Consider the following 17,821-nt stretch of genomic DNA (forward strand, 5'->3'; position numbering starts at 1 on the left):
TATGTTTTTAGAATGACGGGTGATAAAGAACCATACAGGATCAAACCGTTTCACTCCGAGGAATGCTCCTGAGGTTAACTCAACAATGAGGGCGGCGGGGCACGACACCATGCATTATTGCTTTGTTTGAAAGAAATGACAATAGCTTGTCTCCCTTTGAATGGAAGTTAATCGGTGTCTAAACAGCGGTGGTTGCAGAGCGGTGAGGGGCGGGTTGTCAGAGGAAGATGAAGGAGACAAGCTGTTTACTGGGAGTTGAACCAGTGGCAGGTAAATCCACTGTGAAGGAAGCCATTTATCTTTGTACAAGCCTGCCTGTTACAGATTCACCGGGGCCGAGATGATCAACTGTTAAACCAGCCGAGGCAAAGAGGTTCCCCTCTGATTATAGCCTGTTTTGTGATGGTCAACTGTGTGTAAAACTGTGATCTATGTCTGCTGTATGTGACACCATGGTCCTATATTTACCTGAATGAACGTAGCCAGCAGCACACAGCTCATCTCCTGCTGCAGGATGACCTTGTTTTGGGAGTTGTTGTAGCAGGCCGAGATGAGGGCGGGGAAGAGCACTCGGATGAGGCGCGGGTGGCTGAAGTACTGGAAGGGCAGCTGACACAGCTTCTGCAGCACGCTGGGCTGGCGGCCAGACTGCACTATCACCTGGAACACACATGGAGCAAGGCCAGTCAGTCACTGAGCCAGTCTGGCGGCCAGTCAGTGGCACTGTTGGTTGTAAATCACCGCACTGGCCCTCCCACATGTAAATCTGCCACTAAAACAACACACAAACAGCTATTAGGAGGAGACCTGGGGGGCACAGCCTCCCACCACGCAATTATGGGCTATAAAACACAATGATGGGATGTTTTCTTCTTCCTTTGTACCAACAGCAACGGCAGAGATGCTGTACCACGAGGGGGAAATGTGAACCGATGTCATTATCAGCGGTTAAAACTTCACTTTCAAGTTCTGTGTTAAGCTCTCTGAGCAACACCGACGCAGAGAGTCAGTGCTTGAAGCTTGTTACCGCCCCGTAGGAGGGAAGCTCAGGTTGAGAGGGCATTCAAAGTGCAACAGGGGGAATGGAGGGGTGGGGGGGTGAAAGGCAGGGTGAGCAAACCTCCACCAACAGTGTTGGCCACCCCCACTTTGAGAAATGAGCAATACCATTAATGGTATTTTCACCCTGCCGGCATCCTGCTCTTCATCACAGCCTGTCAATCACACACCATCACATCCGGGCCACCAGCATTAAAAGCAAATCACTCCCAGCCTTATTTGATTAGAAAGGGGACTGCTGCAAATGAAGGGGTCCTGGCCTAATGCTCTGGTCATCTCCCCTGAGCCCCGAGAAGACCACGAGCACCCCTCTGAGAGCACAAGGGGGTCAGCGTGCTAAATCCTGGCTGAAAAAACACGGCACTACTTTACAGTTACAGGCTACGGGACCGGGGGGCTCCATGCCAATAGAAACCAGAAGGGCGAGGTGAGGTCCCCAAAGTCACGGTGACATAAATTCACGAGATTTACAAGATTTAAAAAATGCACCCACTAATACTCTGCCATTGGCTTCTCCTTTGATAATGCACTCCAAGTTTCAACAGCAGGATAAACAAAGCGATAATTCATCGCTTTTATCAGTTCAAGGTGAAGCTTCTCAGAGCTGGCCTCTACAGCGGCGTTCAAAGGGACACAAAGCAGTGCCACTTCCTGTCGTCCTCTGTTTAAAGCATCCGCATGGATAGGTCAAACAATCTGAACTTTAATGCATTACAAATACTTCAAAATGTGGAGAGGACTGAATTTGTCAACCTGAAATGCGAGCGTTAATTTTCTGAAGGTAAGAGAACACGAGGTCTGCTTTGGTGCGTTTTACCGAGTGCTGTATTGACGTCTGGAGTACATTTTTAAAGAGGTAAACAGTGCTGTGAATATGTGTGCGTAACAGTGGAGGAAGAAAATCCCCACAGTTTCACTGACTCAATAAGTGTTTCTCAGAAAGGAATGTGGGACTCGGACAAATTCATCCACTCACGGAAGAAAAAAAAAAGAAAAGAAAGGCAAGGTCTGGCTGTTTTCAAAAGTAGAGCTGTTTATTTTCACTGCATGTAGTTTTAGCATTTTCATGCTACTCTCCACTAAATCCTACATCATCGTATTCATCTCGTCTGTTGCAACATTGCCCAAAGACAAACTGGCATTGAAGAGGGAGTTATGCAGCCAAAACCGTGGTTCTGCGAAAGCTAAAGAATAATATTCATTCTTGGGTTTTAATCCAGAATATTTATGGTTTAGGTATCGTCATTTAACACCAAAGCAAGTGTTGGATATTTGAGCCGGGGCTCTGAGAAGATCCAACCCACAAATCACCCGGCAATCTCATAATCCTCCACCACGCACAGTTCCATCTTCAGCTGCCTAAACAAATTGTCCACCCTCAAGTGCCTGACGACGCAGAAAGACATAAAACAAAGCTGGTGGCAGGGAGAGTATAGCTGTTACACAAACTTGAGTCTCCTGCCAACTTTCCACGCCTCTACCAGGTGAAGAGCAACACCAGAGCCCAAAATGGTTTCCAACTAGAGATTACCCCGTAGCGCTGCCTCTCCCAGCTCAGTTGAAGTATCTGCGGCTCAAAGCCTGACATCATAAAACTAACAAGCAGCATCTGAACCCGTGCATCTGGCTCGCGTACAACGCAGACCCAGTAAAAACTCAAGTGTCTCGGCTGCTCTGTTCTGTCTTAAGTTCAGAGACCTGGCATTTTCAAACAGTGCCGAGTTTTATGACGCCTCCATTACATAACTTCCCCACTGTCCACAATGACAACAAAGAGTGTGGAAAGTTAATGTTCTGAAACGCAAACAAGTTCCCGGGGAAAAACCCCAGCGTCGAAGCGTAAACCAAAGTTAAAGCAGATTTAAGAACGGAGAGGAAAAAAAAAGAAAGAAGAAGTGGTCGGCATTGTTCCTGCCGTCCAACAAAGCATCATCTCAAACAGCATAACTAGCCTGTGTGCATGAGGCTGCAGCACTGCTGGATAAGGCAAATGTATGAATTTCATCTTGAACGTGTAGAAGAATTTCCATTCGTTGTAACGTCTAGACAGACAAAACACCTCAGGAGGAACCAGCGTCAGAGCAGGGCCATATATCTGACACTGAATCCACAATACAAACCAGATCTATCAGAGTGGAACTGGCTTACTGATAAGACAAGCAGCACAGCATGCGCCACAAAACAAAGTCAGTCAAATGGCTGTTTAGTGCCTCTTTACAGCATTTACAATGGCTGGCTGAGACGCGCACGGGACGCTGTGTAAATTACCTTTGGACAATTAGACGCTGGCGACGCAGACATTGACATAGACACTCCAACTTGACTTTTAAGGCAATTGTCAGTTGTTTTAAAAATCCCATAAAAAAAAACAACTGCTGTTTACACAGTGAAGCTTAATAACTCTTTATTTATCTCTATGAGCCGACGCTGTCATTCCACCCCAGATCTTTACTGCTGATAATTCTCCTCTGAAACTAACCTGATGACAGTGTTACAGACAAATGGAAACTCCTCACTGAAAGGTCTGCAGGGATAAAAATGTCCTCGGCTTCACTTAAAGTCAGTTGGACCTGCGCTCACCCTTGAAGCAGAGTGTAAATCATCTACCGAGCTAACAATCAGGCCCTCTCCTGCCAGTCAGTAGAGAGTGCATCTGCCTGCGCTACTCTGCCTTTGTTTACTCCGCTGGGTGATACACAGTGTGCATTCCCTGCTGCTGGCTCCCTATGGTCTGCACGAGCTGCACTTACCCTGCAGGCAGCGAGGGCTTGGTGTGTCTTGGCTGTAATGGACTGCTGCAGGGAGCGTTTCAACATCAGGTTAACAGGAATTACAGGCCCAAAGCTCGGCTTGGGCCTGCGGGGCAGAGGAAACGCCCTCGTAGAGAATGGGAAGAAGAGGAATGACCCCACGGATGAGGCTGAGCTCAGGAGATGTGTGTGGGATGTGAAGTCTGGAGGTGATCCATAGCTCTTGTGATGCTTACAGGTATAAAGAAGGCTGTTTACGAAATATAAGCACAGAGGAGTCGGGTAATCTCATGAGTCAGCGCAGGGAAAACCATTCCATTTCTAAAACGTCCATACACTACCTGAAATTAGACCCTCTTTGTGTGTGTCACTCACTCTGCTTGCATGCGTGTGCGTGTGTGTGTGGCCATTTTCCATGTACAGAAAAAAAAAGGTTTTCTTAAGATTTCCACACTCTCAAATCACTCGTGTCTTTCTAAAGGAGCAAGCGGGAGTCAGGTGGGTTATTAACATGTCAACAGTTTACAATTAAAATCTCGTCAGCTCAGAGATTCAACAGATCATCACCACGGACGATTCACAAATGAATCACTGCATTCACAGACGAGGAGATTACCGGCACATATCTCTTCAGGGGGAAAAGGAAGTACAGTTAATTGTCTGTTGCAAAAATAGGTGTCATTTGTTCTGCTTTTTTGTCAAAAGGTCTCTAGGGACTCACCCAACAGACAATGAAACATATGGCTACATGGCTCGGTGGCCCCCACAAGCAGAGACGCACTTAAAGAACACACAAGCCTGCATATGTCACTCAACCGATGGCTTTCCGTGTGACAAGGTGAATTATTCATGCCCCCAGAGCAGAGGGAATACATCACTACTTATACTGCTGCTTCAAAGGTCTGCTTTTTATGAGCAGCCTTATTCATATATATATATATATATATGACGTCAAATCTATGTCAAATAAATATATATATATATATATATAAACAAAAGCTGGTGTGCCGACAGTGAATCAGCAGTCTCCACCAACGCACAGGCCTCGGGTCGGGCTGCTTTTGTGCTCTGCCAATGCTTACATTAGCTTGAGAAAAGCTCAAGCTGCTCTAAATATTCTCCTTAACGCTATCCATCTTGGTGCGGAACTGAGTGGACGCATTCCAGGAACTGAACCACTGGCAAGGATCAACTCTGTGTGGAGGTTGTGTGGGATCTTGTTCCCCCGACAAGATATACTTAAATATGATATTTATTTGAAACTAAACCCTGAACTCGTAAAGCAGGTAAGAGGATTTTTTTTTGCCGTTGCTTTTTCACAAACCGTTTCTTATAAGCAGCATCAAGGCTGTGGATTTTGCATGAAATTAGCAACATGCTTTTTCACCGAACACAGTCCTGCCCTGTTAACATCGCTGTGAGTGTTCAAAGACGAATCATCTGTCACCCGCTTAATTAAATCTTCAGTCCTCATTCAATTATTCAATATAATATGCAAATGTAATCTACAATGACAAACGGATGCTAATTCTGTACATCAGAATAATTAAATTGCAAAGGAGCTGAGAGGAAAGCGGCGTAGACTGGAGGAAGACCCTTTAATTAGAAGTACAAAAAAACCTGGTAAGAGAGAATCAGTAATCAGCCTATAAATAGTGGTTATGGGGGTTGACTGTGACCGTGCGAACATAAATGACATATCGGAGGTTTGAGGCTGAACCTGTGGCGGCTGCCTGTGTGGGTCAGGCTTAACATAATCAAAGCCCAGCCAACTGTAGCATGGCTAATCAGGGGCCCGGTAGACGGGCCATGCATGACAGCCAATTACACAGCAGCCAGGCCTGCTCCATCACATCCTGCTCACTTCCACAGAGCTCCTAAGTAGTTGTAACACCGGGACCAGCGGTACCAGGAAGGGACAATGGGTCGCTCTGTGGTACAATCGACGACACACAGACCAAAAGCAAGGAGGTGCCAAGTCATGAATCTTTGAACAGGTGCTTTTTGTTACAATTACAAATCTACGACCCTTTTTTTGACAAATGATCAGGACAGGACAATCGTACGGCGATATTACCAGGCTCTTCTTAACTCAGCGGACAGCTTTTCACAACTGACAGAATTAAATGGAACTTGTGCTGAAACAATTGAAAATTCGTACATTGACAGAAAATGTATCAATTACAATTTTAGCAATTGATTAATTGTGTAAAGTATTTCTGAAACATTAAGCAGATTCATTTATTACTTGGTAAATAAAAAAAATGAACAGATAAGTATTTTGACAATCGATTACTTAACAATCCATATTCTCATATTATGAGGATGTTATGCTCGATGTTTCCATATGTATCAGTAAACTGAGGATTTTAAGGTTTTAGACTGTTGATCGGATAAAACAAGCAATTTGTAGACATCAACTTAATTTATGGGGAATTAAAATTGACATTTGAAAACATTTCTTGAAACAAATACTCACATATAAAGTGAAAACATTCATGATTTGGAGACATCTAAAATCAATGTTTTTTGAATTTCCCTTATCACCAACATATTTTGGTCATTAAGATGGGAATTTGTCATGATTGTTTTAGATTTTATTTACAATCGTCCAAAAATTGGTAGATTGATAAATAACAACAAAATAACAAATAACAAAAGCAATTTGTAATTGTAAATTGTAGTTTGTTTTGTTAAACTGAAGTCATTTCTGTGCAGCCAGTGCCGGTTTACCTGGTTGTCTGTGTGGTTAACGGTAAAGTATCCCACACAGACGATGACTTCGTGCAGAAGCTCTTCGGAGGAATGCTGGGTACAGTACCAGAGCAGGGAGCTGACGATGTGTCGGAACGCCAGAGACAGGCCCTCGGCTCCTAGAACAGACTGACGGGTCACAGACAACACATGTTAGCATGTTTTACACTAAATGAAGCATGAACTGTCTATGATTGTGATTGCAAAGAGCTCAATAACAATACAAAGTAATGAATGACGATACGTGATGCTGCTGGGAACATACATAGTGTAAGAGTATAAGCAACTCAGGCGGGGTCCCACCATAGAACACCCCAATGCCGCTCAGAAATGAGATGCGAGGAGCAGCTTACAGACAGTATTTATTCAACATGTCAGTGTGACGGAGCACCAGAAGATCATCACTATTCCACTGGAAGTTTGGGTGCGTTAGCATCGTAACATCCATAAATGCAGTACCTGAGTATGCATGCAGGCACAGTGCTAAACTCACTGAAGCGTGTAAGCAGCTGTCCAATGGAACGGAAGCAAATTGTTATTCAGCAATAACGAAATACATTTCGATTTAAAAAAAATCAACTCAACAAAACAGGAAATGCATCAAAAAAACAGTTCCTTCTTTCACTTTTCGGTAAATCAGATTTATTGCTGCATATTTTGCCAAAATGCAACCACTGCATAACCCTGTTATTCATACTGAACTGAACCCTTTTGAAATGTCTTTCTAAACTAATTATTGGGAGCTGATGCAGCAGCAGAGAGCATTAACGGCCTGCACTCTGATCATCCACTCACAACACCTATTAGCCGGTGCTATGCAGGTAATGTGAAACACAAGGTGACTGCGACCCCCGTCCAAAAGAAGAAACATTATTTAAAATGTTCATAAAACTCCGGCAGTGAAGTGCTTTCATTTCCAGCTGTTTTGAGTTGCCCGAGTGTGGCGGGTCAGCGAGAGGAAGCCGCTTCAAGGTGATTACCACAAGACATTAAAATAATTAACAGCATTCTCGCTTGTTCTCGTGGCTCTCCGTCTACGTGGCGACTGAGCTCAGTGAAGCTGTCGCCCCCTCCTCCTCAGAGTGGGTAATGTACGGCCCTGCATACAGTGATAATCACTCGTGCGCCATCCTAACTGCTGACCCACCGGGCTCGGTTCAACCCCAGCCACTGACCCGGGGTCAGACGACAGCCGTGTTTATGTCCACAGGTCAGCTTTGTCCTGAGGAGAGTAACTCCTCTTCCAATGGCTCCTCACAAAGGAACGAGCATCTTTGATTTTTTATTAAGTCAGGGGAGTATCATTTAAATATTTGGCGGAAATTTTGCCACATGTGATGAGGGACATGCCATTTAAATTGCTCTTTCTACGATTTATTCAAATACCAGTTTGTTCATGCAAAGGTACCAGCTTTTCCTTTCGCAATCCATGTACTGTGAATGTTATTCAATAAAATATATATATGGTATAATAATGTATTTACGATACAGAAAAATGCTCAAACAAACATCAGACGCAGAACTGTAATGAACAAAATGTAGATGTCTAACTTTCTGTCACAAATAGTTAAATCTGCTCGATATTTGTGAAAGTGAAAACAGAATATTTTGGATGATACCTGGAAGGCGGACAGGTCAAGCAGGGCAAAACTGTTGAGGAAGCGGATGCCTTGCAAAGCCACCTGGATGACCCCGGGGCCATAGGGCTCCTGACTCTGGGAAGAAGACTCTGGCGAGAAACTGTGCAGCAGGATGCAATACAGCGTGTGCACCACTCCCACCAGGTCTGTGGACTGCAGCAGGGCCGTCAATCCAGTCGGGTCCTGGCGTTTATTGTCAAATATACTGGGAGCACTGGAGAGGAGGAGAGGGCGAGTGTGTGGTCAGCAAAACCAAAAATAAATGTACGTGCTCATAAATAAACACACATACATATATACCAGATACCAGGGAACACTTTGTAGCATTTAGGTCTTTATTTGTGCCTTTATGCTGCTGGAATCATGCAAAAAAAACAAAAAAACAAAACTGAACTTCAGACTGTTCTCTCACTGCGACATCCCAAGACTACGGACACATATAACAGTCTAGACCTCGGCGGCTTCTAGATTTACTCCCCAGACAAGGGCTTAGCGATGACTTTCCCTTCAGATAAGAGACGCTACCCTGTTCGTATTACCCGACTTAACGGACTGCTGCGAGTGGAAGAGCACAGACTTTAACATGTGCGGCATCTTGACATGTTGGATCACAGCTTCATCTTATGCTCCTCATGTGCTTTATTTATTTATTTATTTATGGAATTACAGTTTTGCAGTCTTTGTATGTGAGGAGCTTCCAATCGGATTTACTCTTCACTTCACGAGTAAAATTCACTGCCAGCCAGTTTGGGTGCAGCTGAAGAGTGGGACATTCAAGATTCAAGATAGTCTCTTCCGCTCCCTCCTCCAGCTACAGTAAACATAGTAATGCCATGACGTGAAGCTCATGGCAGCTACTTCAAGCTGGCGGATTGCACAGCGCTGCCTGACAAGGTGCTGAGTGCTGCAACTCATTTAATCAAGGCTCGCTTAAAAAGGATTCAAGGCGATATGTTTGCTTGGTTTCAACAAGATGCCACCTTGTTGGTTAAGGGATCGGTAACACCATCCTGTTGTTGAACATTACATTTAACAACAAAGCCAGAAACAACGCTGCTTTGAAAAGAGGAGGTACATTAAATAAAAGCTTCACAGGATGGAGACAGGGCCTCAGTCTAGAAACCATTTTTTAAAGAAAATCTGTCATGCTAGGAGCGTCAAAAGATAGAATCTAATCATAGAAAATGAACAATTACAACATTTACTAAGGTATATATATGTATTATCTAATCATATCAGTACCTGCAGGGTCAACTACACTCAACATGACTGCATTGTTTTGACATAAAAACCCTGCAATGATAAAGAAAAGGAGAGAAATGAATGCTTCAGTGTTATCCATTCTCTCCAGTAGCAACGCGGACGACTCTGAAGAAAACCCTCAGCTAGTACAGACAGACAATTTAAGACTACCACAGCAGCACCGGCTATGATTTGCAGCCATGTAGAAAGGAGGGGGTGTAACCTCTGGATGGAACCTACAGCGCATGCTGATACTTGATGTTAGCCAACAGGCTCTGCGTGAAATATGCTGCTAGGCAAGAACACAGCCTTCCTAATGCCATTATAATCCCCTGACACAGCAACTGGCACGGCCAAAATATTCTTCGAGCCGATTGAGCATTCTTATACACACGGAGAATCTTGGCAGAACGGAGCTCGCTGGCTGCCGTATTGATCACAACACGGGCCTCATTAAACCTGCAAAGTCTGACACGATGTTTTCTCACAGATATTCAGTGACAAAACCGCCGTAGCCATCTTTCTACTTTGCTGGTGTGAAGCAGCTGGTCATTGTTACTGCAGCACCTTGCAGCTGGCAAGGTGCTGCAGCACACCGGGCGACGCTTCAAAACGCAATGAGAAGATGATGGCGTAATGTGCTGCCAAGTGGTGGAGTAGTTATGAAAAGGAAACCTAATTGGCCGGATTGATACCTTGATTCTGCATCGACAATTACAATGCATAAAGCTCATTGCAATGCACAACATCAAAGCATATCTCCTTGCTACCGTGGTTTAGCGTTTCCTTTTAAGTGAGGAATTTGGATTCTGGCGTCCCTTGGTGTGACTGTGTGCGTCGCCTCTGTCAGCGGCGCCGCTGAACCTCTCTGTGTGGAGGTCACTGTAGCACACGTTGTGTGGGCTCCCCCCACGCTGCAGGCTAAGGTTTATGGTGAGTGACAGAGCACCGGGTCAAGTAGATGCCTATCTCTATGTGCAGTAACGACAGCTTAGCCAGCTAGCTGGCTGGAAGAAACGACCTGCTGGCTGATTGCAGAGGAACCACAGGCTGTGTTTGAGTAAGCGGGATTCCCGTCGTTATGGATCCTCGTGACATTAAAGAACAGACGGCGACTCGGTCTCCGCCATTAGACGCACGGAGAAAAGTGAGTGCGTGTGTGTTTATCAGAGGACAACCAAGAGATCACACAGTTTAAACGCGTGTAAGAGGAATGCTCACCGTCCGGTTACGACAAAACACAGCTTACACATGCTGTGCAGCAGAGCCGAGGCTTGCTGGAGGAAAGCAGACATCTTGGGATGCTCGTCTACAGGACCTTGGATCGACAAGAAGCACCCGTACAGCTTGTCGATCAGACCCATGTTCACTACATAGCTGGAAGAAACACACAAGAGAAAAAAACATGCAGTGGTTAATATCACCTTCCCCAAATGCACTATGGTAGACTTCCTTTGAAAAAAGCTCATCTCACACAGGCAAACAAAGGCCTTTACTGTGCATACTTCCACAGCACTGCCGCTGAAAACGGACACCTCACCTAAGCCCTCCACCCCTGCTATTACTGCGATATCTCCAATTTGTCTTTGCCAATGACAGGTCTCGTGATCATGTTCCCTGTACTCTTTCAGCCACAAATCACTGCTAATAGTGTCATTAGAGGGCTGTTGTGGCCCCTGTGCCAGCCCAGCTCTGGGGCCCTTGACACAGTGTGCTAACCTGGGGCCGTCTTCTCACAGCTCCGGTATGCTTGGACCTTCGGGCTCCGCTCAGGCACCAAGAGCTTACAGAAATCTACACGGCACTACAGCTGCCAATCAAGGCTTTCTAGGAGCCGACGTGGTCGCTGTGAAGCCACGGATCCTCATCTAATCGCCGTCTTGACTCCTCGCTTCTTTCGCATACCTTTTTTTGTTAGAACTGTCACTCATTGAGGTCCTCTCAAAACAGGTGATTATGACCGTATTCAACCTCCACTCCAGGTCATCTGACACTTGAACCAAGCCCCATTGTTTTGACTTGATCCTCTTCCACAGCTTTACGTCGGTTGAAAGGATCTTTCCTCACACCGACTGCTTTTGTGCGGGGCCTGCTCTCTGTTTGACAACCTGCCCGGTGGTCGAACTTGCCGCTCGGCGCCTCAGCATTTACAACAATGACAGGGAACTAAAAGCACTGAAAGTCAAACTGAGCAACTGGTAATAAGAGGAAAGGAAATGGCGATCTCCTCTCTGTGTGATGTATGGGTTTGCATAATGGAAGTGTGTTGCAAAAGCAAAAAAATGTTTTGATCTTTTGTCCTCACTAGCATATACATTATACAAGGCAGTTGATGTAAATCTTGTGCTCGTACTTGGGATTACCAGTCTGACGACACCATTTTTCTCAGGCCCTCCCCTGTCTCCAGGGTTACGACTGGGTCAGTGGATGAGAGTGGTGGGCCTGTGCAGCTGCTCCGACCAGATGAATCATGGCTTGTGGGAGTGGTGGTGGAAAGACTGCACTCTTCCACGAGGCTTCATCAGGCCGGGCCTGCCTTTCCTCACAGCCCACATTTCTCCAACTCCTACAGCCCAGACCCACATGGCTGGAGCTCCAACGCCAGGTTCAAGGAGGCCTTTCAAAGCTGTGGAAGTGCTCTTTGTTTATGCTACTTTGTGGCCCCCCCTAAAACGGATTTTACTTGAAATGCGGCGCTGAATGTGTGGAAAAAGTACAAGCTGGAAGGATGCCAGAATACACCCTCATTCTCACACTACTCCCATTCTAACAAGACACCAGTTGGACCATTTCCAAAGAGATCTGACATTCTGTCAGCCAATTCTTTACATAAGGCATGATGAGGAAATCAGAGGTTGACCAACTCTCAACCCAGTGAAGAGGAGTGAAGGAGGGATGTACTGAAGAAGGTAAAAAGGTCGGGAAATAAGGGAAAAAAAGGTGGCATGTAGGAGGAGGAGAAGCAGCGTCAGTAGTACAGAGCGTAGGAAGGAAAATACCTGATTAGGTCTTGTGTGCGAGTGTTGAAGGAGTCTGTGGCAGAGCTCTTGACCTTGGCATCTGGGGAGGAAATCCATGTGTTTTCACCTTGTCCAGACTCAGAGATATGCGGCCACAGCGACCCGAGGATGGTAGCGATGGTCTGCAACAATCCCGTCGTCAAGCCCTCAAAGACTTGTTTGTTCACACTGCGCCCGAAAATGGATTTGTCCTCATCTGGGACATATAGCTGCAAGAATGGAAGGAAAATAATGTCACAGACGGTAGCCTACCTATTAATCAAAACTGTGTTCTTTGATGAATTTGAGAAAAATTGAACGCAGAGGCTAATGTTAAATGACCTGTTTTTGTTTAGCAAAAGGATTTTCCCACATTGTTGGCCCGTTACACAGTTTAGCGAGAATATTCACCAGCGTAAGGCCAAAAAGCAGCAGAATACACTCGTTATTTGTGGTAGCTACAGTAAAAGGCATACAGTAGCTGTTTAAGGCCTTTCCTTGGCCACACAAATGACAGAAAAGCCGGGGTGCACGATGTACCAAGAACCAGCTACACGGTGACAAGATAAAGCTCGTATAAAAAGGCTCTAGAACTCAATTAAATAGTGTAGTCAGCCGAGCATTTCTCGTTCATTTGCATTTCCAGACAAACTTGATAAAACACACAAGCAGAGGGCCCTGTTAAAATATAGTGCTACTGCGTAACATGGAAAAGCTTGCATAGGTAAAAGCTTCTCATTTGCTCTAATGGTTGGGGTGCATGCTGACAGCAAAGGTAAATCCACCGACATTCTCCACAAATCTAATTAAAAGGGTACACGCTCATATGGCAGTGCAACCCCCACTGCTTTACTCCATTGCCTACACACACGCATACCAGAACATAGACATACACATGAACACACACTCAGTCAAGCAACGGACATACTAAAATAACAAAATTAAAGCTGTGCGGAATTTGAAAACTTTATTGTCTCACTTGTAAATTGAATTGCAATGTATCAAAGCATGAATCGAGTTTTGAGCCTAATTCTTAATCTGCAGTGGACACATGGAGAACAGTTAGTGTGTCTCCTGCAGTGCTGTTGGATATGTCAGTCAGCAGAGCAGCTGCTGGGATATGTTTTATACAAACTGAACCAAACTAACCTCTCCCTGTGTGCCCTAAGGAAATATGACTTCTTTGGATTGGAACTCACTCACTGGAGGAGGAAGCCCCAGAAGAGTTCATGCATGTACCACAACCCTGTGCCTGTGCCTTGTCCTGTCCTGTGTTGTGAGCGTAGGCGGCCCCAGCGAGCCGCCACCGTTAGATGTTTGGAGTGGGCTGATGTTTACAGTCCTTCTTACAGAGTGCTGAAGGATATGGGGCTGACATGTCACCGCAATGCAGCCTGCCTGCCTGCGCTCTCACATTCCCCTCAGTCAGGAGGAGGCATCGGGGGAGAGGCTGGGCAAACGCTTTGTTACTCGCTAGCTTGTGTCTTGCTCTGTCTTTCATTAACACTGTGGCGGGAACCGACACTCGCAAAGAAGGCAGCGGTCAAAGCACTGTATACAAACAGATTAATGTAAAGAAAACAAGGACGGTTTAATAAAAAGGCTCAATGAATGTGTGGCTTCGCTACAAATACTTGATCACGCCTTGAATGCCCTGTATCTAAACCTATCCAACACCTTCTTTACAGTTACAGATAGCTAATTAGGTAGGAGGTAATCGCAATGTACTGAGACGCATCAAACTTACTGTTAGCTGATGCAGCAGCAGGTCCATGAGGAGAGCTATCTTGTTGCTAAACAGCACATATGAGCAGCTGGGGGGGCAGCAGGAACATGCCAGGTAGTAGGTGTTTACAGCAGCACAGAGGGACCTAACACAGAAAGATGACAAATGGTTACTGATCACAAGTAAAAATAAAAAAAACACACACCTCAAGGCAGGCTGCTACTCCCCTTGCAATCCGTTAAAGAAACCTCATTACTGGGATGTAAATGTCTCGCCCTGGGCACTGACAAGACTATCTGCAGTCATCAGGAAACCAAACACACTCTTCTGTATTTGTGGTTCCTTAAGGGGGCAGTTTGTCTTCACAAGTCAAACGCATATCTCACTGACGGCGCGAGTAAGGAAGCCGATTTGAGGAATAAAACACTCATATCAGCTACTTATGTGGAGACTCCCCCCCCCCCGCCCCCCACCACAGCCACCTTCAGAGGAGCTGAGCGCAATCTGGGTCCCATCTTGGCTGAGATAGCTCAGCATTTCCGCCGGAGAGATAACACCACTCCTCTCAGCAGCTCCTCAGCATGCCTCTGCTCCACGAGCCCCCCCCCCCCCCCCCCAGAGAAGATTAATGCTGCAGATAACTGGCCATCGTTCTGCTGTGACTACTACTCCCCCCTCGCCTCCCGTTTCATCAGTTAATATTTTCTGACAACTGTATATTTTAGCCATTGGCAGAATGGCGTGTCCTATCTGCTCGCTGGGGGAAAGGAATCTGCCTCTGCAGTGCCTAAAGTAGGCCATGTTTATTTCAACTCGTAAACATTTTGATATCTCCCGAAACCTTCACATCTGCTGCACGTTTTCGGTCAAACCACGCTGGCATGGGAAAGGAGAATAGATTAGGCGGAGGCAGACCCGGGTCTGTCGATAACTTCCTCCACTCTTTGCTCTGCATTCAGTCGTTCTGCTGCATCATTATTGACATTGCAGAGTAAAGCTGTCACACGTGGAACATGGTGTTAATGTGAGAAGCACTATATTCTAGTGATCGGATAGCGTCCAAATCTCACATCAAAGCTCACTTCCGTCAACCTGAAAACAATAACAGAGCAAAGGCCTCTTTGCAAGTTGTTAATGTCCTACATGGCAGCTATATTGACAGTAACTTCATTAAAGCATAAAGACAGTGGAAAAAGTTAAACCGTAACGCTTAAGTGCACTGATTGAGCAGTGTGTGTGTGGAGCAAGAGGTGAGGTAACATGAGATCCCAACCAAACTCTGCCGTTTGCAGCCGTGCGGCATCAGGACTCTCCATTTTCAGTGAACACGGGACAAAGATCAGCTTCTATGCAAATACCAAGATGGCAACTCATCTGCTTTCTCCTGAAATACCGTTTTATAATTTAATGTTCCAAATAGCTTATGAAATTCAAGCTGTGGCAGCTGACATGTACATTTTATAAAAAGGACAAGAGCTACTTTAGTACGTTAAGTCACTGTCCTGGTAACATCATGTGCCTGGTGAGTAAAGTAGAGCACAATAGTAGGGATATCACATGACCTATCAGAGATAAAAATGACGAGGCAGGACTGACTTGATTACTGTCAAAGAGCTGTTTTCTGAACAGCCAGATCGAGTTCATCTTGCTCAATGGTAGTAGTCGGGTTACACCGGTGACAACTGAGATTTGATGCTCTCTTCCTTGTGAATGTTTGTTGTACGTAAAGTATGCCTGGGAAGCAGTACTGTCACCGGTTTCTTTTAGAACGGCTTCAATCCTTCTTGGATTGTTGCCGTGCTAGCCGCTATAATGGGATACTGAATCGTTCATTCCAGATGAAATGAAGAGAGCAATAATCTACTTTGAACTCTGAACTTCCGGTAAAGATTTAGACGTATTGTTTGTTACATTTGATACAGGCAGTTTCCACATGGTAACTTTGCCAAAAACTAAAATGAAATGCTGTGACAAGTGTGTGAAGCCACTTGTAACTGTCGCTCTATCTACGTTAGACACCTTTTGACCACATTTTTCAAATGCAGTTTGTTACGGTTCAGCAAATGATGCAACGATTCCCGAGACTGGTCGCCTTGTCTCGTACTACTTCAGAGTATAAACAGGGAACTCTAAAAGCTCCGCTTTATCACAAAAAAGGGACAAATAAGAAAGTGGTATTACACACCAGTGACATTAAGGCTCTGAGAATTTAAACTCAAGGCATGGCTTTATTGTCTCTCTACAAACTGACAAGTATATTCTAATTAAACCACTTGACTTCTGTCACGACAGACCGGACCTTCTGGTTTCACAATCCACTCACTCAACTGCTCATGTAATGAGCATAGCATTGCTTTGAAGCACAGCTAATCGGGCTTGTCTTTGGTCGTCTCTGAACAAATGAGGAGGCTGTCAGAGGCATGTCTGAGTTCTGCCCTTACACCAGCTCGCACAATGAACCATCACAGTGATCTGTATTTGGTTTCCTCCCACCTAATTGAGCTTGATGAGCACGACACCTGATAGTCCGCCCTCTCTGGGATTCTGGCTATCTCAATCCCCCCCCCCCCCCATGACAGCTCCAGTCAAAGATTTTGTAAAACAATTTGGTAAAGTGCCACACCACCCCGTCTCAGGTTGCACAAAAACTTTGTAGGGACCGATGTGTGCCAGTCCATCTCAGCAGGGAACATTCCTCCACCTCCACCACTACGGGGTTTTCATTACTCTGAGAGATTGTGCTTCCTCCCACAATGAAAACCACGATCCATTCAGTGCATTATCACTCTTAGAACAATTCTGCTTTGAAGTTGGACTTGAGAATGGAAGTGAGATGCGAATAATGAGCCCATCTGCACCAACCAGCTTAACCTCACACAGCCAGGGAATAACAATTTACCTGCAAAGCTGTTCAGATCCATAGAGACATGCGGCCAAGAGGTAGAGGGACGGAGCACATCTGATCCTGTCTCGCCCCTCTGCAGCCCTCTGGGGGCTCTGCCTGGGTGGCCAACAGGCCCATGCATGATAAGGTGGAGGCTTGGGTGTAGGGGGGGGATGGGGGGGGGGGATTAGGTGTGCAACTGACTCTGAATTTAAACCCTCATATTCAAATATCACTTAATACATTTTAGTAAAAGTTTGATAGACACCGCTAGAAAAAAAGATAAAGAATAAGAAACTATTCCAGACAGTCATTATTTGTCCACAACAGGACTCAGAGAGCCTTTCACAGCCTGGTTACCGGAAACTCTCCAGCACACATCAGAAGTAAAACGTATAAACATTGTCCTCGCAGAGAGACGTATGGTTAAGCCATTCATTATAGTAAATGGCCAACTCTCAACTCGGTTGACAACAGGACAACAAGCATGTAAAAGGGTCTTTCTGCTTTTTGTCACTGCCTTCACTTATCAAGCCGGAGATCTGTGCTCCTCAACCAGAGTCTCACATTTCTCGCCGTCTCTGTGCGTTTCCTATGTGCGCAGCCAAGCCTGACCGGAGCGACGCTGCAGAAATCGGACCAACTTCCAGATCAGGTTGAGTCCCTTCTTCTTAAACAGGGTAAATTTGTGTTCAGGGGAAGAAAAAGAATCCTAAGCCAAAATAAAAGGTGAGGAGGCAAATCCATTTCCTTGTGCTGTCAAACAA

General features: G+C 45.5%; 1 protein-coding gene across 3 annotated transcripts in view; it reads right to left on the bottom strand.

Moving 5' to 3' along the window:
* Nucleotides 1-17,821, bottom strand: part of scaper (S-phase cyclin A-associated protein in the ER) — a 53,960-nt gene that overhangs the window by 1,287 nt on the left and 34,852 nt on the right. For 2 of the 3 annotated variants that reach the window (XM_079287395.1, XM_079287394.1), the window contains 6 exons: nt 14,192-14,315; nt 12,445-12,674; nt 10,667-10,822; nt 8,183-8,417; nt 6,543-6,692; nt 469-660 (listed from right to left, as the gene is read on the bottom strand). In XM_079287395.1, the coding sequence (XP_079143521.1) occupies nt 469-660; nt 6,543-6,692; nt 8,183-8,417; nt 10,667-10,822; nt 12,445-12,674; nt 14,192-14,315 (1,087 nt within the window). Of the gene's footprint in view, nt 1-468; nt 661-6,542; nt 6,693-8,182; nt 8,418-10,666; nt 10,823-12,444; nt 12,675-14,191; nt 14,316-17,821 lie in introns of those variants that run through there. The other variant, XM_079287396.1, reaches the window with a different exon arrangement.

This window comes from Melanostigma gelatinosum, assembly GCF_949748355.1.
Source record: "Melanostigma gelatinosum genome assembly, chromosome: 1".
Classification (NCBI taxonomy): Eukaryota; Metazoa; Chordata; class Actinopteri; order Perciformes; family Zoarcidae; genus Melanostigma; species Melanostigma gelatinosum.